Below are 23622 nucleotides of genomic sequence, written 5' to 3'. Positions count from 1 at the left end.
TATAATCACCCCTCAAAGTGTGATGAAGAATCACTCCAAAGTTCCTATCTAGCGGAGAACATAAGAATAAATTGTTTGTAGGGTACGAAACCACCTCAAAGCTATTCTTTCCATTCGATCTATTCAAGAGTTTGTACTAAAATAACACAAAGCTATTCTTTCCATTTGATCTATCCTACAGTCCGTACTAAAATAACACCAAAGCAAATTCATATTCATAATACTCAATCCAACACAAAGAACTTCAAAGAGTGCCCCAAGATTTCTACCGGAGAAACAAAGACAAGAATGTGCAACAACCCCCATGCATAGATTACCCCAATGCCACCTCGGGAATCCGCGAATTGAGTGCCAAAACATATATCAAGTGAATCAATACGATACCCCATTGTCACCATGAGTATTCAATTGCAAGACATATATCAAGTGTTCTCAAATCCATAAAAGTATTCAATCCGATAACAATGAAATATCAAAGGGAAAAACTCAATTCATCACAACAATAAAGAGAGGGGAAAACACCATATGATCCGACTATATTAACAAAGCACGTGATACATCAAGATCGTGACATCTCAAAAACACGAGAGAGAGAGAGAGAGAGAGAGAGAGAGAGATTAAACACATAGCTACTGGTACAAACCCTCAGCCCCGAGGGTGGACTACTCCCTCCTCATCGTGGTGGCCACCGGGATGATGAAGATGGCCACTGGAGATGATTCCCTCCTCTGGCAGGGTGCCGAAAAGGGTCTAGATTGGTTTTCAGTGGCTACAGAGCCTTGCAGCGGCGGAACTTCTGATCTAGGTTAACCTCCGATGGTTTCTCTATTTATAAGATTTTTTGGCGTTGGTTTCACGCTAAGATGGGCCTCGAGGTGAGAACAACCCATAGGGGCAAGCCAGGCCCACCAGGCGCGCCCTGGTGGGTTTTGCCCTCCTCGTGGCTCTTCTGGCCCTCCCATGAAGCTTCAGGGGTCTCTTTTTTTCCAAAAATATCGTCAAAAAGTTTCAACTCATTTGGAGAACTTCAATTTCTGCACAAAAAGCAACACCACGGTAGTTCTGCTGAAAACAACATCAGTCCGGGTTAGTTCCATGAAAATCATACCAAAACCATATAAAATTGTTGTAAACATGGCATGAATACTTCATAAATTATAGATACGTTCGAGACGTATCAGCATCCCCAAGCTTAATTCCTACTCGTCCCCGAGTAGGTAAATGATAAAAGAAATAATTTATGAAGTGTGAATGCTAGCAAAGTGCATAAGTTTGATCAATGATAATTTCAACCATTTTTCCTAGCATAATAACCGCAACTCTTTCTCATAAAACTTATCATGATAAATTAGCAATTGAAAATGGAATTTTTGTTGTGGAATGCTACCTATCATATTCATCATAAACTCTTTTCTTTTGTGGCATGGACATTTGGACTTTTATATGGTTCAAAGCAATAGTCTAGTTTTGACATGAGGACTTTAATACTCAAGCATACCAACAAGCAACCATTTCTTTCAAAATATCAACGCTAAAATAAGTTATCCCTGGCTATCATGCTCAATCATTGATCCATTCATGAAACACACTCGCATATTAACTACACCCAATGCTCAAGTACGATCATAGTGCCCCCTAGTTGGTGCTTTATAAGAGAAGATGGAGACTCAAATTAAAAATTAAAAATGCATAAATTAAAATAAAGACCCTTCCCAGAGGGAAGTAGGGATTTGTAGAGGTGCCAGAGCTCAAAGCGAAAACTGAGAGATAAAAACATTTTGAGAGGCATACTTTTCCAACCAACGAAAATGACTTGGAGCTCCCAACACTTTCCATGCTAGATATATCATAGGCGGTTCCCAAACATAAAATAAAGTTTATTATTTTTTCCACCATACTTTCACTTTCCATGGCTAGCCGTATCCATGGGTGCCTTCCATAACAACACTTTGCAAGGAATTTATTATTTGACAACATAAAGTAAATTCATTTTTCATTTTGGGACTGGGCATCCCTAATACCTTTGCCTTACTGCCGTGCAATGACAAATGAATGAACACTCATCGTGAGAATAAAACATCTAGCATGGAAAATATTGGCCACCCCTTACTGCCTCAAGCAGTACGAGCACACAAAAGAGAAATTTATTTTGAAAATTAGAGATGGCACATACAAATTTGCTTAGAACGGCAAAAGAATACCGCATATAGGTAGGCATAGTGGACTCATGTGGCAAAACTGGTTTAAAGGATTTTGGATGCACAAGTAGTGATCATACTTAGTGCAAAATGAAGGATAGCAAAAGATTGGGAAGCGACCAACCAAGAAACGAATAATATCATAAGAAAGCATTGAGCATAATGAACACCGAATAATGCACCACAAGTAGGATGTAATTTCATTGCATAACTATTTACTTTCATGCTTGCATAGGGAATCACAAACCTTAACACCAATATCCTTACTAAAGCATAATTACTCATCAACATGACTCACACATCACATCATCATATCTCAAAACTATTACAAGGAATCAAGTCTATTTTGTCCAATGATCTTCATGAAAGTTTTTATTATACCCTTCTTGGATATCTATCACTTTGGAACTAATTTTCATGTGTTGCTTTTGATAAGCTCAAACAAATATAAGTGAATGTCATGAGAATAACATTTCTTTCTCTCAAATTAATTTAAGTTAAGCAAGAGAGAATTTCCTCAAAAATACTAAAGCACACCATGCTCAAAAAGATATAAGTGAAGCACTAGAGCAATTCCATAGAAAAGAGCTTTGTTGACGGGATGTGAGTGCCGCTTACTTAGCCTCCCAGGCAACTATTTGAGGACTCTATTTTATTTAAAAACTTTCAGATCTAAGTATTTTATTAAAAGGGCAAGCAAAAAAACAAAATGCAATTCCAAGAATAGCACACATCATGTGAAGAAGCAGAAACTTAGGCTCAACCGATACTAACCGATAATTGTTGAAGAAGAAAGGTAGGATGCCTACCGGGGCTTCCCCAAGCTTAGATGCTTGAGACTTCTTGAATATTATCTTGGGATGCCTTGGGAATCCCCAAGCTTGATCTTTTGTGTCTCCTTAATTATTCTCATATCGCGGTTTTCCTAAATCTCAAAAGCTTCATCCACACAAAACTCAACAAGAACTCGTGAGATAAGTTAGTATAAACCAATGCAAAAACCTTATCATTCTATACTGTAGAAAATAACTAAAATTATTATTCAACATTGCTTACTAAATGCCTCTGCATATTTAATACTCCTATCCTCAAATAGAATCATTAAACAAGCAAACATATGCAAACAATGCAACCATAACAGCAATCTATCAAAATAGTACCGTCTGTAAAGAATGAAAGAGTATCAATACTTCTTAAACTCCAAAGATTATGAAAATTTTACCATACTGTAGAAAATTTATCAGATCTTATTTTGCAAAAAGTTTCAACATTTTATCACATTCTGACTTTTCTAGGGAATTTTTGCAACATTGACAAACTTTCTGTTTCGAAACAGCAACATGTAGACTTGCAAAATAAGCATGGCAAAGGCTATACTTGATATTTTTATTGAAAATAAAGATGCAAAACATTATTATAAATAACGTAAAGCAAATCCTAACAAAATTAAATGACGCTCCAAGTAAAACTCATATCATGTGATGAATGAAAACATAGCTCCAGGTGAGGTTACCGATAATGTTGGAGACGAAAGAGGGGATGCCTTCCGGGGCATCCCCAAGATTAGTTGCTTGGATCTTCCTTGAATATCACCTTGGGGTGCCTTGGGAATCCCCAATCTTAGGGTCTTGTCACTCCTTATTCTCCTCATATCGACATCTCACCCGAAACTTGAAAACTTCAATCACACAAAACTTAACGGAACTTTGTGAGATAAGTTAGTATGATAAAGAGCAAACCATATCACTTTGGTACTATCAAAGACAAGATTCATAATTTTTTACACACAATTCCTACTGTATCATATCATTTCCACAATTTATATTGAGCAATATAAGCCATGGAAACTAGAAAACAAGCAAACTATGCATTGAAAACAGAATCTGTCAAAAACAGAACAGTCTGTAATAATCTGTACACCAACCATACTTTTGCTACTCAAAAAATTCTGAAAAAGTAGGAAAACCTGGGCAATTTGTCTATTAATCTTATGCAACAATAATCAGCATTTTGTCATGCTTCTGTTAGAAATGAGAATTGTTTTCCTGAGCACAGAAGTTTCTGTTTTTTAGCAAGATCAAATTAACTATCACTGTAAGCCATCCCAAAGGTCTTACTTGGCACTTTATTAAAACAAAAGCAATAAAACATGATTACTACAGTATCTTAATCATGTGAACACACAAAAACAGTAGGGGTAAATGTTGGGTTGTCTCCCAACAAGCGCTTTTCTTTAGTGCCTTTTTAGCTAGGCATGATGATTTCAATGATGCTAAAATAAAAGATAAGAATTGAAACATAACAAGAGCATCATGAATCACATGGCAAGCACATTTAAGTCTAACCCACTTCCTATGCATAGGGATTTTGTGAGTAAACGATTTATGGTAACAAGAATCAACTAGCATAGGAAGTCAAAACAAGTGTGACTTCAAAACTTTCAACACATAGAGAGGGAACTTGATATTATTGCAATATGTAAAAGCATATGTTCGGCTCTCATAGTAATTTTAAGTAGCATCATGAATGAATTCAACAAAATAGCTATCACATAAAGCATTATTTTCATGATACATAAGCATAGAAATTTTCTCACTCTCTACATAAGCAAATTTATTCTCATGAATAGTAGTGGGAGCAAACTCAACAAAATAACTATCATGGGATTGAAAATTAAAATCACAATGACAAGTTTCATGGTTATCATTATTCAATATAACATACATGTCATCACCATAATCATCATATATAGGAACTTTGTTGTCATACTCAATTGAAGCTTCATCCAAAATGGTGGATTCATCACTAAATAAAGTCATGACCTCTCCAAATCCACTTTCATCATTATAATCATCATAAATAGAAGGCATGCAATCATTATAACAAATTTGCACATCAAATCTTGGGGAACTAAAAATATCATCTTCATCAAATATGGCATCCCCAAGCTTGTAGCTTTGCATATCATATGCTCATCATTCAAATATTTTGTGCCAAACATTTTATAGAATTCTTCTTCTATCAACTGAGCACAATTTTTCTTTCCATCATTTTCACGAAAGACATTATAAAGATGAATAATATGATGCAACCTAATTCTAATATTTTTTGTAGTTTTGTTTTTATAAACCAAACTAGTGATAAAACAAGAAACTAAAAGATTCAATTGCAATATCAAAAGATATACCTTCAAGCACTCACCTCCCCGGCAACGGTGCCAGAAAAGAGCTTGATGTCTACTATGCAACTTTATTCTTGTAGACACGTGTTGGGCCTCCAAGCATAGAGTTTTGTAGGACAGTAGCAATTTTCCCTCAACTGGATGGCCTAAGGTTTATCAATCCATGAGAGGTGTAGGATGAAGATGGTCTCTCTCAAACTACCCTACAACCAAATACAAGAAATCTCCTTTGTCCCCAACACACCCAATACAATGGCAAATTGTATAGGTGCACTAGTTCGGCGAAGAGATGGTAATAAAAATGTAATATGGATGGTAGAAATATATTTTTATAATCTGAATAAATAAAAACAGCAAGGCAACAAATAGTAAACGGGCACAAAAATGGTATTGCAATGCTTGAGAATGAGGCCTAGGGTCCGTACTTTCACTAGTGCAACCTCTCAACAATGTTAATATAATTGGATCATATAAACACCCCTCAAAGTGTGATGAAGAATCACTCCAAAGTTCCTATCTTGCGGAGAACATAAGAATAAATTGTTTGTAGGGTACGAAACCACCTCAAAAGTTATTCTTTCCGTTCAATCTATTCAAGAGTTCGTACTAAAATAACACAAAGCTATTCTTTCCATTCGATCTATCCTAGAGTTCGTACTAAAATAACAGCAAAGCAAATTCATATCCATAATACTCAATCCAACACAAAGAACTTCAAAGAGTGCCCCAAGATTTCTATCGGAGAAACAAATACAAGAACGTGCATCAACCCCTATGCATAGATTACCCCAATGTCACCTCGGGAATCCGTGAGTTGAGTGCCAAAACATATATCAAGTGAATCAATACGATAACCCATTGTCACCATGAGTATTCAATTGCAAGACATATATCAAGTGTTCTCAAATCCATAAAAGTATTCAATCTGATAACAACGAAATATCAAAGGGAAAAACTCAATTCATCACAACAAGATAGAGAGGGGAAAACACCATATGATCCAACTATATTAACAAAGCCCGCGATACACCAAGATCGTGACATCTCAAGAACATGAGAGAGAGAGAGATTAAACACATAGCTACTGGTACAAACCCTCAGCCTCGATGGTGGACTACTCCCTCCTCATCGTGGTGGCCGCCGGGATGATGAAGATGGCCACCGGAGATGATTCCCCCCCTTCGGTAGGGTGCCGGAAAGGGTCTAGATAGGTTTTCGGTGGCTACAGAGCCTTGCGGCAGCGGAACTTATGATCTAGGTTAACCTTCGATGGTTTCTCTATTTATAGGATTTTTTGGCGTTGGTTTCACGCTAAGATGGGCCTCGAGGTGAGCACAGCCCACCGGGGCAAGCCAGGCCCACCAGGTGCGCCCTGGTGGGTTGTGCCCTCCTTGTGGCTCTTTTGGCCCTCCCACGAAGCTTCAGGGGTCTCTTTTGTTCCAAAAAAAATTTCAAAAAGTTTCAGCCCATTTGGAGAACTTTCATTTCTGCACAAAAAACGACACAATGGTAGTTCTGCTGAAAATAGCATCAGTCCAGGTTAGTTCCATGCAAATCATACCAAAACCATATAAAATTATTGTAAACATGGCATGAATACTTCATAAATTATAGATACGTTGGAGACGTATTAGGCCCTATGTCGATTGGCGCCACAACCGTCATTGAGTGCTTCTCTGCTGGCCCCTCCGACTCCTCGACATGACGTACAACTTGTGCAGGTCCCTCATCTACGCATGCCCGGTGCTGGCAACACCAATTCGTGCCTTCGTCCACGACGTGTCCCCAGGCCTGGCAAGCCTGGTGCGGCGCTACGTCAACTTTGTCTTTGTCCTTCTACGCATGCCCGATGCTGGCAATACCGACATGTGTCTTCGTCTACAGTGTGTCCCCAAGTTTGGCAAACCTGGTGCGACGCCTCGTAAACACCGTCTTCTTCCCGGTGCACAACTATTTCAACACCACTGCACCCATGACTAACTCGGCGCCTCCTTGCGCCCACGGATCCCCGGCGACTTCCTCGACGCCGGCCATCCTGACTCGACATCGACCACGGCATTCTTCGCACGTCTACCTCGACCACGGCTACACCACCCTACGCTGTCGGCTACCTCGACAACGGCACAAAGGGCTACCGCCTTGCTTGAGCAACCTCGTCAATTTCCACTCCAGCCACGACTTCCGTGATGCATCGACCGTTATGACTGTGTGGGGGGAGGGGGGTGTCCGTCAGCCTGCCTTCGGATTCTTCTCCAGTCTCACCGTCTGCATCGCTATCATTGTGGCGGGGGTGTTGAGTACTATGTTTAGTTAGGAAATACAAAATAGACTAGGATATGTTCTGGCTTGTCTTGTACTCCAAGTTGATCATGTACTCCTATATATATGCCTACAAGGCTCAAGCAATAAAAATAATCGATTCCACCAATCCCTCTCTTTTCCCTTCTAACAATCACATAAAGCACATGTTGTGCTATGTTGCTGGTGCACGCAGGTATGGGTGAAGGTACACAAGCCAAAGCGATGGGATGCTCGTCGGTTATATTGACTCGGACATGGCCGGAGACATCGATGATCAGAAGAGCACGTTCGACAGTGTGTTCATCCTGGGTGGCAGCCCGGTCACTTGGCAGTCCCAGAAGCAGAAGATAGTGGCCTTGTCTTCGTGTGAGGCCGAGTACGTCAACGCAACCATTGCAACATTCCAAGTTGTGCGGCTAAGTAGGTGATGTGACCCAAATGTCGTTGCTAAAAATATTGTTAGTAAGGTGAACCAGAGAAATACTGGGAAGTATATAGTTCCTGCCAGAGGCAATGGGAAAAAGAAACAAGCTACCGTTGTACATTGCAGCAATCAAGGAGTTGAACTGAGAGACAACTTTCTACACTGCGGGAAGACAACAGCACATATTTTCATTGGACATGTTCCTGTTCAGCTTGTTGCACCGGACGACGTGGAGCCACGTTTCAGAACGCCATGCATGCAAAATCATCCACGTGAGCACACAAAGGAGTAGTACTAGTTTATTTTGTCTTTTGTGATCAGTGTGTCGTATTTTTAAATTAGTTAATTAGTGATGAAATAAGATAGGAGAGAGAGGGTTGGATCAGTAGTAGTACGTGGTTGTGGTCAGGTCGAGTCCAACTAGTATTCGGAAGGAGTCCAGGTCGTTTGTACCTAGTGCCTGCGTGCACTATTAATAGGGCCAGCCGGCCTTTAATTCAAAAAAAAAATAGGGCCAGCCGGCCGTGTATCGAGGGGAGGTTAGTTTTTTTGGTGTTAATTACAAACAAAGGATAATCCGCCAGGTTCCGGCCGCACGCTTCAATCAAGAATCCCATCTAGGGCTTGTGTTTCTTGGCAAGAAGATTAGACGGTGCGCCCTCTAATTTACTGCCGATTCTAGTAGAATCGCCTATGTGCTTCTTCTACCTGAAGACGTACGTGTAGCTCTCACCGGTTTGCATCTACCTGATCGTAAGCCTGTATTTCTTTCGTCTGTTATTTGGTGTAGACTGGATATTGGATTGGAAGTTGCTGAGTTTGTACTGTGAAAGATTTGGGAAAAATTATTCATGCGGTCGATTTTTTGTCGACGTTCGCATCAAGTGGTATTCAGAGCAAGGTTGATCACGGTACAATTTTTTTTCTGCTATTTGATTCAATTGTTTGAAAGATGGTGAACTCGCAGCATGAGAAATCTGATCATGAGGAGGGCGATGAACTTCCGGAGGATCTGGAGATAAGTGATGATTTGCGTATCCATCTGATGTCGATCAAGGGAGCCAACAAGAAGCTTGGGACAAGGCTTGAGGAATTGTCCGCAAATATTGTAGGCGTCGAGGACAGGTTGAACGAGCGTTTGACTGCCAGCGACCGACAACGCACTGATAGTCTACAGGTGGTGACCGAGAGTCTTAATCGGCTCACTGCAGCAGTTCAGCGCCTTCAGGCGAGAGATGTGGCACCCCGACAGTCCCGCTCGCCACGACGACGTCGTGACCGTGACAACGATGATGATGGTGATTTTTCTGAGGATTCCGATGCCCGTGGAGGCTTACCTCACCGACCACGGCATGATGCTGGGGCTCACCGCCATGCTGGGCGGCGCCGTGACCATGGCGGCAATGGTGCCCACGAGGATGATGGTTTGGGTCGAATCAATATAACCATACCTGAATTCTCTGGACGTTGTGCTGACCCGAAGAAATATTTGGAGTGAAAGATGCGCGTAAATCAGATTTTTTATGGTCACAACTACTCCGAAGAGAAGAAGGTTCGTGTTGCATCAATGGAATTTATAGAGTATGCTCTTGTATGGTGGGATAATAAAAACCATGCTCATGAGCGACCAGCAACATGGGCTGACATGAAGCGAATCATGAGGGAACGTTTTGTGCCTGCTTATTACACTCGCCAGCTTCATAGTAGACTGCGTCGTCTAGTGCAAGGTACAAAATCAGTTGCTGATTACTACAAAGAGATGCAAGTTTTGATGATCCGTACAGCTGTGCGTGAGTCTGCGGAGGCGACCATGGTACGTTTCTTTGAGGGATTAGAAGAAAAGATTCGTGACCGTGTTGATTTAATGCAATATAATGATATTCATGAGTTGCTTCATCAAGCGGAGCGTGCTGAACGTTGGGTATTGGAGAAGCAAGCTTCAGAGACTCGTCCAACTTAAAATAGTGGGCGACGTGGTTCTTCTCCTATTGATAGTGGGTTTAGTGCTAAACCGACTCCTTATAAGTCGGGAAGCATTGAACAGAGCAAAGTGACGGCTGCGCCAAAGGAGGTTTCTCAGATTTCGTCTAGTGCGACGTCATCGCATCATCGTAATATTATTTGCCACAAGTGTGGTGGACGTGGACACATGAAGCATGAATATTCCAATCAACGAAGGGTTCTACTTGTTGATGCGGAATATATTTCAAAATCTGAAAATGAATCGCCTAAGTTAGAGGATGGAATCGAAAGAGGACATGGTGATACCATACTGTGTTATCCTCAAGATGATCCTGATATGGAGAGTTTGCTAGCACACAAGGTCCAGCGAGATGACAAGGTCATTTTTTAACCAGGACAGCGACGGAGTATTTTTCAAACTGCATGTACCATCAAGGGAGAAGTGTGCAAACTGATAATTGATGGTGGCAGTGCTAGCAACATGATTAGCAAGGATGTGGTGGAGTCTCTTTCGTTGCCAACATGGGAGCATCCAAAACCACACTATATGAAGTGGATAAATGATGTAGGCAAAGTGAAAGTAACACACATGGTGAAGGTGCCTTTTTCTATTAATGGCTATGTTAACAAAGTGGAATGCGACGTTATGCCACTACATGTCTGTCATCTTATTTTAGGGCGTCCGTGGCAGCACGATGTTAATGCTCTTCATCATGGATGAACAAACAAATACACTTTTATGCATAAGGGAGAGTTCTATGCCATTCTTACAAAGGATGCAAAGAATATAGCATGTACTGTTGAGGCCTTCAAGCAAAAATCTGCAAGGTATAGGTTGAATCCAAGGACAGTTTCTTTTCAAGGGAGAAAGGATGATATGACCCCAAATGTCGTCACTAAAAGTATTGTTAGTAAGGTGAACCAGAGAAATACTGGGAAGTTTATAGTTCCTGCCAGACACAATGGGAAAAAGAAACAAGCTAGTTGTACATTGCAGCAATCAAGGAGTTGAACTGAGAGACAACTTTCTACACTGCGGGAAGACAACAACACATATTTTCATTGGACATGTTCCTATTCAGCTTGTTGCACCAGACGAACGACACGTGGAGCCACGTTTCAGAACGCCATGCATGCAAAATCATCTACGTGAGCACACAAAGGAGTAGTACTAGTTTGTTTTGTCTTTTGTGATCAGTGTGCCGTATTTTTAAATTAGTTAATTAGTGATGAAATAAGATAGGAGAGAGAGGGTTGGATCAGTAGTAGTACGTGGTTGTGGTCAGGTCGAGTCCAACTAGTATTCAGAAGGAGTCCAGGTCATTTGTACCTAGTGCCTGCGTGCACTATTAATAGGGCCAACCGGCCGTGTATCAAAGGGAGGTTAGTTTTTTTGGTGTTAATTACAAACAAAGGATAATCCGCCAGGTTCTGGCGGCACGCTTCAATCAAGAATCCCATCTAGGGCTTGTGTTTCTTGGCAAGGAGATTAGACGACGCACCCTCTAATTTACTGCCGATTCTAGTAGAATCGCCATGTGCTTCTTCTATCTGAAGACGTCCGTGTAGCTCTCGCCGGTTTGCATCTACCTGATCGTAAGCCTGTGTTTCTTTCGTCTGTTATTTGGTGTAGACTGGATATTGGATTGGGAGTTGCTGAGTTTGTATTGTGAAAGATTTGAAAAAATTTATTCGTGCGGTCGATTTTCTGTCGACGTTTGCATCAGCAGGTTTCACAGCGACGTGCTCAAGAAGGACGTTGGCGCTGCCACGATCTTCATCGACAACAAATCCACAATTCAGCTGTGCAAGAACCCGATGCTTCACGACCGGAACAAACACATTGAAGTGCGGTATCACATCATCCGTGAGTGTACCGAAGGTGGGAAGATCAACATAGCCAACATCGCCACAGGTGACCAGCTCATCGATATCCTCACCAAATCTCTCAGAAGCACTCGGTTCCAGGAGTTACGGGCCTGCATTGGTATGATCGATGTCAAATAAGTTGTCACAACTAGCTTAAGGGGAATTTGTTAGCAAGTAATCTAGCGTAACTGTTGGAGTATAATGTACGGCTCTTTTTCATAGATCGATCTTTTTGTTGCATTGGCTAGAGCATGCACTTCAATATGGTATCCGAGCCAGGAGGTCTTGAGTTCAAGACCCTGCCAACGCAGTATTAAAAAAAAGATTATGCGGCCTACATAAATCACACGTTTAAGAGCTAAATAAGCATAGACGTGAGGGGGGGTGTTGGAGTATAATGTCCGGCCTCTCTCATAGTTCGGACTTTTGGATGAGTTGGCTGTAACGTACCAGTCTCGTTTTCGTTGGGTTTTCGGCTGCCATGGCAGTGCTTTGGTAGTTTGCTGCTTTCAGCTCTTTTTGTTAGCTTAGTCCTGAGGACGGGGTCTTGTGCGATCCCGAGGCATAGATGTAGGCCTGTGCGTTGTGTGCTCATGATCGTGGGAGATGGCACGATCCGGTATATGCGGCAGCACCACGCCAAGTTTGTTTTCCAACAGAAAAATAGAGAAGGAAAAACAGCAGAGTTGCACGCTCGCAGAATTCTCTCTCTCTCTCTCTCTCATCCGCCATTAACAGAGCTCAAGGTTAGGGACAAGTGTGACTGTGTGAGAACAAAACAATCAGTCTAAGAGATGCCCAAGGCTGTGCTTTTCTTTTCAAACCATCAGAAAATTATAAAACATGCTCGGCCATCACCTGCCCCCAGTTATCTGCCTCCTCACCATAAAACAAAGGTCAGCCTTATTTCACAGGCTCCAGCATACCTCTGACTGTTCAGTTAAGAGTCCATAACCTGCGAAGGATAATATGGACAGGAATCGACTACAGAACTGAAACAGAGGCAGCATATACATTCATCGGGCATTTTTTTTCTTTTGCAAGAATCTCAATTCTTCACGGTAGCCAGATCGCTACTCCGTGAAGTTGTGATACAGATTACATTGTTATTATACACATAAGTGGTCACTGGACAAGAGATGCTACGTACACAGATGACTGACGTATCTACACTGTATTTTTACAACAGAATCCTAAATTCCCACTCTATTAACAGCAAGACAGGGGGGATTGACAAAATTACATCCTTTTATTTTCCTGCACAATCTACATGCATACAACAACACAAATACAAATGCATGCATCATGATTGGCACTGAGGGAGGGAGACAATTGGCTACACAAGGTTTTGGCGCAGCAACGACTGGGCCTCGTCACCGGCGCTCCCATTCCCATCTTGTGCTTTCCAGAGGTTCCTCAGGAAGCCATACCGCTGCTGCGCCTTGGGAGACTCCGTCAAGTTCCCAGACGCCTGTGGGGATAACTTAATGGCATTCGACGATGAACTCTGCACATGCTGGAGGCATACTTGCACCGCGTCGTGCACTCGGACGAAACACCACCCTGCGCCAATCATGTCGATGATGCCCGCTCTTGACAGCAATAGGTGCACCTGCCGGTTAGGATTCGCTATAGCAATCTGCAATCAATCAAAAAGCCTCCAAGGGTTTGAAATGCTAGCTCCACACAGGCATCTTTACTGAAAAAAATCATGGAGTACTGAACCAGCGAATAGAAGAACTGCTGAGAGTAAGAACCTGGATGTCGCGTGTTTTGTATTCTTGATGCAGGTCCTTGAGAGCTTGAACAGCGCTCGAGTCGATGTATGTAACAGCTGCATGCCAAACAAATTCCATCATTTAATCCACTCATGAAGGTAGTCTGATAGGTACAATTGAGATTCTTTTTCAAACGAAAATGAAATAATTAGTTGCGGGCAGCAGTGTTGTCTGCACCATATAAACATTGCAACAGAAAAAAAAGGGCTTACGGGACATCTCGAGGATCACAAAGTACACCCTTCCAACATCAGGTCCACGGTTTGAATTTGGGAGTTTGAGCTCATACTCACGCAACCTGATAGAATTTTGGTTAAACTGACATCAGACTAGCAAAGAATCTTAATGAAACAAAGCGCTTAAACAGATGAAGAGATTGACCTGTCCTTTATGTAACTTATGTTAGCAAAGTAGATTGGTGCATCAACACGGACAACAACAATCCCGTTGTATGTATAAGCCTCAGGGTACTGCAATGTATTCCTGTACACAGTGGTGCCAGGCAAACGGCCCAAAACAGCTGCAGATGGGCCATAAAACATATTAAATATATACTACAGATCAGACTCTCAAACCAAGCAATAAAAACCCTTGACATAACAACAATCGGAAAACAATGGCAAAGATCATCCAAACTCTTCAGTGAAGAAATAATAGTAGATCAAAGGTCCAATAGAAGAGCACGGTGAGACACAAGGGTGGTTGCTGACTTCGAGAAATAATGATGTGTTATCAAGCAAATTGTAAGTGCTCATCATGTCTAGTGTAGTACAATTACTCACCTATATGCGGATTTGCAGATTCATGGATCACAAATGCCAGCGAAAACCCAACCTACAAAGGAAAGTACTATCATCAAATAAATGATTCTTCTGCATACTAAATCTGAAAAATTTCCATGTACTTACCCCAACAAGGACACCAATCTCAATGCCAAAAGTTAAGGTTGTAGTAAATGTCATCGCCCACAGAAAGAAATCCTTCTTATCAATACCCCACAGGAAGATGGCCTCTTCATAATCTACCTAAATACAGTCCCAATATCTATGAGAAATTAGGTTCGAAATGATTTAAATCAATACAAAAGTGGATCGTTAGAAGAAAGAGAGATCAATAAAGAACTGAGATGGCAAACTAGAGCAGAAATAGTAAGCTGTAATTTGGGAAGAAATAAACATAGTTTTATTTATTGGGAAAAGGTACTACATTGCCAGCACAGCAGGCAATTAATGATTGCCTGCTGACAATGTAGTACAAATAATTAAAAACAGTGGTGACAGTATGTACAAATATGAGTATTTAGATGTCCTTACCAGGCCAGTGACAGCAGAAATCACAATGGCAGCCAATGCACACTGGGAAAAATGAGATGAAAACGTAAGTAAGCATATACTCCCTCCGTCCGAAAATACTTATCAAAATGGATGAAAAGAGATGTATCTAGAACTAAAATACATCTAGATACATCCCTTTTTATTCTTTTTAATACTTATCAAAATGGATGAAAAGAGATGTATCTAGAACTAAAATACATCTAGATACATCCCTTTTTATTCTTTCTGATGACAAGTATTTTCGGACGGAGGGAGTAGCACTTAGATCTCGTTAAGCACAGGTATACTATGACACAGGTATACATTTTATTTGGAAAAAAATTCAAGACATGTTTGCCAATAAACTTTGTTAGTCCATTTTAAAAAAGTGGACCTTAACAAGTTCTATTTCTGCATAGTGGTACATTTTAAGAAACAAGATTGTGCAATTAATTTGACTCTTAACTCTTAAGAGTTCCAACTTAAACATGATAAATTGCAAATATTTGTTTGTTACCTTTTTATACACCCGATGTATATAAATTTGATCTAGTAAATCTGCAAATGTCTCAAACTTGATCTCTTCTTTTTTGCAAGAAAAGTAAAACTGTGAAATAATATACACCACAGATACAAGGCTTATGTTGCATGCTTAATTCTACCAAAATTTTACAAGAACAGTTCATTTCGAGCAGGAAATTTTGGAAAATATGAGCATTCCAAATAGGTTCTAAAAGCTATACTAATAAAGGGCCTTTAGGTATAGTGATTAGTGATATGATGGATCATATCTAATCTATATTGTTCATATCATTAATAGTTTAAAAAACAAAAAATGCAAATGTTAAACTCAAACATGACCTCTTGTTTTTGCGAGGAAACTCACACTTGGAACTCAAATTGTGAAATAAATATACACCACCGATATAAGGCTTGTATTGCGAAAGCTTAATTTTGCCTAAATTTAAAATAACAGTTTGATTCCAGCAGGAAATTTTAGCATTAAATAGGTTCTACAAGATACAGTTAGCAAGGGTCTGAAGATATAGTGAAATTATGCATCACATTTAATCTATACTGATGAATATCCTCAACGGAAAAAAGGCATACAGAACAGCAATATGCAAAGAAGGTGCCCAGATGGAGAACTCCATTGACCAATCCAACAATAGTTACTTAGTGAGTTTTATGATGCCAAAAAAAAAAAAACTCAAGGAGTGCTACCAAAGGAACAACACACTGGTAATCTTGCCTGAGGTATATCAGTAAATAATGGTGTCATAAACAAGAGAGCACTGCAAATTATTATGCCCATTATGATTCCTGATAATCCAGTCTTTGCCCCACTTTCATGATTCACAGCAGACCTAGAAAAGGAGCCTGCATGGACATCCATTGATAATCATCAGCTTTCTAAAGCCTAGCGAGTAACTAAGCTTCATGATTTTCAGGTAAAGAATAGAGTAGAAATGCAGATAAATGAAGTAGCACTGATATTATCCATTATGATTAATATTCTACCTGTAGCAGGATATGCAGAGAAGAATGAACCGCATATATTTGATAAGCCAAGGCCAAATAACTGTAATGAAGGAAAACTTCATCAGAAGAGTTGATTTTTAACAATGAGAGTAATAGTTATAAACAATGAAAACTGCTACATGCGATGCATAAATTGTTTTGTATATTCCTGTAAACAAAAAGTTTCTGCAACGATGCTAAACTGCTACTACATATTCCCTCCGTCCGGTGAAAAGTGTACATATAGAAATTTTAGGACAAATTATGAAGTGGAGTAAAAAATGCATTGGAAAGATGCAAGCCACCATCTCTCTCCTCCTTAATTACCCAATCCCCAATGAGCTAAGTGGGTGTAGAAATTAAGGAGACCATGTGTAGAATGTTATTGGTCTTGATTACCGTGTGATGAGAGATAAACATTTTTTCCCTACTTTAAAGTGCATTAGGAAGATAGAAGTACACTCTTTTATGGACAAATTTTAAAGCCAAATGTACACTCTTCACCGGACGGAGGGAGTACATTCCAGGATAGATGAGGTCCTAGAAAAATATGCAGTCAAACTTTACCATATTTGACAACTAATTTATAGAAAACTATTTAGATTTGTTAGGTAGAAATTGTACAATTAAGCTTGTCATGAAAAATCAAACCGTGGTGTATCATTCCCACATCACTTCAAAGTTGTTTAATAACTGACTGAGGCATCCGTCCTCTGGAAACAATAATCACTAATTAAAACTCCTAGTATGACCACCTAGAACAGGCATCTCGATCACCTCGGTTTTACACAACATGCTTTGATGGAACAGTATCATTCATGCTTTGATGGAACATTATCAAGGGGGGGGGGGGGTGTTTTTTGCCCCTTCCTTTTTTTGTACTTTTTTCTCTCTAAATGAAATGAAGCGCACCTCTCCTGTGTTTTTGAGAGAGAAAAAATCCCGATTTGAAAGTGCAAGATAACTGGAATAGAAACTAGGAAGGGACCTAAATCATCTTGTTCATTTCTTCTCAAATGATGTCATCACTAAAAATTTATGATAAGTAGGAGCTTAAAAAAATATAACTTAAAGGCTTTAGTTATGCATCGAAAGATTTACAGTCTACTACTAGCAAGGACAAGATTATTTGCTTCATTGAATTGAGGTGCTGCTCTGTGTATCTGCACAAAATTCATGTTAAGAGTTTCTTTTTTGGCAAAACAGTGTTTGGTAGGTGGTCTGGTGGTGCACAATCCCATCATCGCAGTTTAGAGGTGGCAACAGATCAGATGGTTGGTGTGACCCCAAGGTGAACATCTTATATTATTACAATATCTCTATAATTGGTAGGATATGATTTGCTATCTCGTGTTGCCGATCTCTAGGCCCTCCAAGTCTCACATCTCTGTTTATACTTGCCCTTGAGGCTCAATACACCATCCATTACGCAATATTCACAATCTTACAGAATGAAATATTATCACTAACTAGTTTCTAGGAGCAAATATATTACGTGTACAGAAATGTTGTGCATAGAAGCCATTATTAATTACACAAGATAACAACACAAATAGGACTGCATTTGATGAACAAATGTGAGCAGCTTGTACCAACAAAAACAAATTATTAGTCATTGGTTTATGGAAGCATACCTCTTTGTTTGAGTCCAACTCATAACCATTCTTCGCAGCTAACGCTTTAGCAATCCCAACAGACTCCTAAAATTATATACTACATATGTTTAATGGCCACTAACAGAAGTAAAAAAAAAACAAGATAGCAACATGTTTTACCAAAATAGCAACACCAGTGATAAGTATTGCAGTTGGCATTAGGGACATCAGATGTTCAAATCCTCGAGGAATGGAGAAACTGGGAAGGCCTTGCGGTATTTCACCTACCTGGGCACTCAAGAAACAGAGGATAACGATGTAGTTTTCTAGCATAATGTGTTATGCAAGTAAATTTCACTTGATAAAATAAAAATATCTACTAAATGTGTGATTTGCCAAAGTGACAATCAGGTAATCAACATAAGGGTTGATTGTGGCGGTCTGTCACCAGTGACTCATTGAGAACTTTTAAATGGATGAATAAAAACATTTATCGTAGGTGCACATTTGAGTTACAAAATGAAAAACAAATACCCATAAAATATCACAACTGATATAGTATTTTCATGGATTTTCACAGAAAACCTTATTACAAAAATATCTGAAGAGTCATCTATAATCATAACATTTAATGATACACACATGCACACAAAAGCTCTCCAAAACCTCAAAGAACACATATAAGTCATCAAAACAAATGTCAAATGAAAAAAAAATGCAAACCAAGGTACAGGTTTCACAGCTATTTTACTGTATTGCATAACATCATATAATTCATGACAAAACAATAGATGGAGCTTACTCACCACTGATATGGCAGTTGGACGGAAAATTTTCACAAACAACGTTCCAAGAACAACAGCTGTTAGTGGACCAGAAGCTCTCAGGAAACGTAATTTTTTATTCGTTTTCCCCTGCAAGAATTTAAGAGGTCATAAAAACGATAAACCTAGGTAACATTTTGCAACCGAAGAAATTTGATCAAATATAGAAATACAAACTTACTAGCTTTTTCATTATTAGAAGAATAACAAGAAACGCTGATCCCATTACAAATGGAGGCCAGGAGAACTGCAAAGCGGCACTGCTTTATTAATGTAGTGACGATGTAAACATACAATACCAGAAAATCATTATCTGAAAGAAAAATAAAAGCAGCCTTAATGTATGCAGTGTGCCTAATGGAGGTTGATTTATGGAGCCTAATCTGTATGAGGCAGAACTTGAAACTTAATGACTGTTCAAGCAAAAAAGAAAGCGATCTTATTTTAAATGTTCAAAGAATCTGGTTTCCATTATTAAGTTGGTAATTAGAGGTTTAATAGGAAGATAAGTCAAGCAAGAATAGTGAAACATAAGAAAACAATCCCTCCGTAAAGAAATATAAGAATGTTTAGATCACTCTTATATTTGATTACAGAGGGAGTACATGATTTCATCTGTGACCCAATTTACTGTCAACATAGCAGCAGATATCCTTAGATATAGTGTTACATACAGAAGCAGATCCAAGTTTTGATGTGATCAGGCAGGAGGAAAGTTACATACTTTACAGAACAAGACGCAAATATTATGCCAAAGTTGTACGATCACAAGCAAATAAAATTGTGTGCCTATCTTCGTTTCACCATCAACATTATCTAACTAAGTGATGCTCACACATGAACACTCAGTTTATCAAACGATTATCTAGCCATGTGCGTATAGCACCAGCCAATGTAACATGCTTTGTCTAAGCAGTGTGCATCTAAAAGAAGGCAGGCAAAAGATAGAAATTGACAAGGAGGTAACAAATAAGTTTACACGGACAAAGAAATTCCACCTGATCTATTCCAGCAATTATACTCTCAATAAGTGGTATAATCTTGCTACTTCTTGTAACACTGTAACCCAAGAAATACTTGATTTGGGACAAACCAATTACGATGGCCGAAGCTGTAGTGAATCCAGATATTACAGAATGGCTAATGAAACGAATAAGCCAGCCAAGTCTGTAAAGAAGAAAAACAATGAACAGGTTACACAGCCTCAATGAGATCTCCCCAGAATCACAGTTAAGCCTGAAGAGATAGACAAACATGCAGCTAGTCCATCTAGTTTGAGAAAAGGAGCATTGTAGTCAACCAACTGATAAAAGTAGGACTTAAGTGGCCATCGTACACAATGAGCAATTTTGGTTTCTTCTACCAAAACCAGGATGTGTTCCCTTTCTATTGAAATGACTTATGCCTCTGTACAGAACTAGAAGAATACACACTTAGATCACTGGTTGGATACTTCCGTAAGAAAAGAAGTGGGAACCTGATGCAATCCATGCACTATCCCAAAAAGATTCAAAACAAGTTCATGGATATAGTGCATATAATATGCAAACTCTGAGGTCCGATTGTCTGCTTTTCCATAAAACTAGTAAAAGCAAGCACACATGTGAATAGTCCATGATGCAGCACTTGTCTATTTTTATACTGTGTACTGACATTAGTGTAAGCACTAAAATGTTGCTTGCTTGCTTTTGTAAGTACAGGGATTGATATGTCCCTTTTCGCAAAATCACATGACTTCAGGTGCACTTGTGCCAAAAAGAAAAGAAAAAAGGATATACACCTAGGGTGTGTTCGCTTTTAGCCCAAAATTGCCATGCTAAAATTTTGGCCAAGCTTTTGCTTGCCCATGAGCTGGTCAACATTGGCAAGAAAAATAAACTAGAGTCAGCAAAGGGACATTGGCAACCATCGAAACAAACACCAAAACTTGGCCATGACCAAAAATTGGTAGGGTAAACTTTCACCACCATCCAAACATAGACTTAGCGCTTGGGTAAAAAACACTGCCAAAGATATAGTATCAGAAGACAAAGATAATGCAGCTAGCAGGTTAACATTTGAGCTATGCGCATCGTTATGTTGCTAATACAATAAGAAAGAGTATAACGAAAAATCTGTATACATGTTTGCATATTTTCTTCTCTAAAGGAGGAGGACATTTAATGCTTCAATATTTCAATTTCTCCAAAATGGATAAACAGGACCGCCAACTTGCCTCGTAAACAGAATTACCTTAGCAATGCCATCAAGCATTCCAGTATTCCAACCATGAATGCCAATAATATGGCTAATTCCGTGTACAGCTCACTAGATGAATTAACTATACCCCCAAGAACATTGGACACTAGCAGAGAGACAAGTGCCACTGGACCTACTGCTAATTGTCGTGAGGACCCAAAAATCGCGTAGACAAATAGTGGGACAAAGCCTGTGTCTGTTCAGCACAATGCAAATAAAAAGAGATGATTTGGATTAACTAGCCGCTCATTTGAAAGGAAAAAAGGAAAAACAGAGAGGCACTGTTAGACGTAAACACTTACAGAGCCCATAAATTGGGTGAAGCCCAGCCAGCTTTGCATATGACATTGCCTACAACACAGCACAAAGTTGATTATGCTCTAGTTTAAGACAAAGAAGCAAAGCAGACGGAGGGTAAGAACTCGAAAACAGTTCACACGTCAACAGGATTTTTGTTACTAATTTGTAAGAAACTAGGGAAAACAACAAGCTATGTGAATAAGTTGAGATAACGTGCTCACTTGTTCTATACAAGTTAGTACGGAGAACCAGTAGGTTCAGCTAATCTAGAAATCTCTGCAACATACCACCAATTGTTTTTAACAATAAACGGTTCAAACAAAATATACAGATAATTGCCAAATATAAACAAAATTTGTAGACAACACATCAAATCAAAATATAGCACTTTTTCCCTGGTACACCGGAAACTTAACAAGCCAAACTTACATGAAGGATCGCACGGGAAAGAGGACATGAAAATACTGTTTTCGCTAGCAGGTAAATCACCCGAATTGCTCCTAATATAGTTCTGCAATGTGCTAACAATGGGCGTAGGGGACTAGCCATACCAACCAAGTTACACAAACTGAAACTCTGTAATGTGCTAACACAATGGGTGTGAGCAACTACAGTAGCAATTTAAGTAAGCTCCATAGTGGTTAACCTCCCCATCTTACTGTAAGCATTACAGACTACAATTCCGTAGTCGGAATAATACAACTTCAAAACCTTGCATAAAAGCACGGCTCCAATTAGTAACAGTGTTGTTTGCAAACAACTCATATATGAAATCCACAAATTGCTTATAGTAACACTACCTTGTGCTCAGTTAAGCTGTATTCACAATTAACAGTGACCAAGCTTCAACAGAATAACATTTTAGTAAGAAAAAAATGTACAATAGTTTTTGCATGAACTGTCACCAAGCCTATTTCAAGGCAAGCAAGAGAGCAACCAGTAGGTATTTTTTTTATGAACTCGAACAACCAATACATTAATAAGCTCGATCAGGGCCAATGGATTTTTTAAGTAATATAATCTCAACTGACTCGGTTACTGAAGCATTTTCTGAATAATAGCAGATACTGTCAAAGAAACACAGATCTACTACTACAAATGGTCAGGGTAACAGGGTACCTGAGGCACAAGCATGACGCCGACAGTGATGCCGGCGGCGAGGTCGGCCTGGAAGTCCTCCTTCCATCTGTAGCTCCGCATCCACGCCAAGCACGGGAGAGCCGCCTCCGCCCACTCCCACGGCCCCATCGCCCGCGCCCTCTCCATCGCCGCCGACAACGGTGACGGGGAGGAGGAGGCGGCCGCCTCCCGCACAGCCGCATCCAGTGGGTGGCGCAGAGGTATCACCCTCACCGGCCTCCCTGCTCCGTAAACGGCGGCGGTGAGCTCGCCGGAGCTCGCCGACGCGAACGACGACTTCTCCATTGGATTCGAGGATTCCTAACAATTGATCAGTTGGTCCTTCAGAACAATCATGGAGACATGGACACAAGGGAGTCAATGGTAGCGATTTTGAGCTGAATAGCTCACCGCTGCGCGGGGCAAATCAGGCGACCATCGGTCAGTGGCCACAGCTGCGGAGGTGGCAGGTAGGAGACCACGGTTGCGCGACACACGGTGGAAATGGCTGGGCAGCTGAGGCTGGAAGCTGGATCGGGGAAGGCGCCGCTGCCGGAGTCCGGCGGGAGAGGAGCAGGAGGGGCCGAAGCGGAGGCGGAGGCCGGTGGGGGACGCGCGACGAGCCGACGAGGATGTGGGGAGCAAGCGGGGAGTGGCTGTACACTTCTCCGCGGTATCGACGACCGGATTCGGGAGGGACGATCGGACGGTCCTACTCAAGCGATGGTTATTCTCTGCGGTCGACCGCCCGTTGATGTAACCGGACGGGATAGCGGGGCGCGGCGATGTACCTGGACAGCATGTCGGCATGTGCGCATCGCATCGCATCGCATCGCATCGAATTCACTGATTGCTTGTTGCGTGTAGGACAAAAGAGGCCAAAGTAAACGGGTGCATTTGGGGTAAGTTTAGTTGACGTGTCTCAATCTATGAAAAACGTGGGAGTAATAAAATAGTCTTAGACTTAGACTACTCACAGTGGCATGGTACTCCCTTCGT

The 23622-nt window shown here is 40.4% G+C and overlaps 1 protein-coding gene across 1 annotated transcript; it reads right to left on the bottom strand.

Annotated features, from left to right (window-relative positions):
• Positions 1 to 12946: 12946 nt before the first annotated feature.
• On the bottom strand, positions 12947 to 23332 carry LOC119308661 (sulfate transporter 4.1, chloroplastic-like). Its single transcript, XM_037584789.1, has 18 exons — positions 23035 to 23332; positions 22624 to 22944; positions 21507 to 21555; positions 21199 to 21400; positions 19965 to 20133; positions 19148 to 19213; positions 18949 to 19056; positions 18323 to 18430; positions 18182 to 18247; positions 16548 to 16608; positions 16279 to 16406; positions 15027 to 15068; positions 14622 to 14738; positions 14496 to 14547; positions 14095 to 14233; positions 13926 to 14011; positions 13693 to 13769; positions 12947 to 13574 (listed from the first exon to the last, which is right to left on the bottom strand). The coding sequence occupies exons 2-18, from the start codon at positions 22927 to 22929 to the stop codon at positions 13272 to 13274; spliced, it is 2079 nt and encodes a 692-aa protein (XP_037440686.1). The 5' UTR covers positions 22930 to 22944; positions 23035 to 23332; the 3' UTR covers positions 12947 to 13271.
• Between the last annotated feature and the right edge of the window lie 290 nt (positions 23333 to 23622).

This window comes from Triticum dicoccoides, chromosome 5B (assembly GCF_002162155.2).
Source record: "Triticum dicoccoides isolate Atlit2015 ecotype Zavitan chromosome 5B, WEW_v2.0, whole genome shotgun sequence".
NCBI classification, from domain to species: Eukaryota; Viridiplantae; Streptophyta; class Magnoliopsida; order Poales; family Poaceae; genus Triticum; species Triticum dicoccoides.
Note: the sequence above shows the minus strand (reverse complement) of the source record. Positions and strands in the feature narration are given on the sequence as shown.

Coding starts and splice junctions, on each gene's coding strand:
- LOC119308661 (XM_037584789.1), bottom strand. CDS start 22,929: ATGGAGAAGTCGTCGTTCGCGTCGGCGAGCTCCGGCGAGCTCACCGCC. Junction 14,012..14,094: donor ATAAGTTACATAAAGGACAG/GTCAATCTCTTC, acceptor AAATTCTATCAG/GTTGCGTGAGTATGAGCTCA. Junction 13,770..13,925: donor TGTGATCCTCGAGATGTCCC/GTAAGCCCTTTT, acceptor TTTGGCATGCAG/CTGTTACATACATCGACTCG.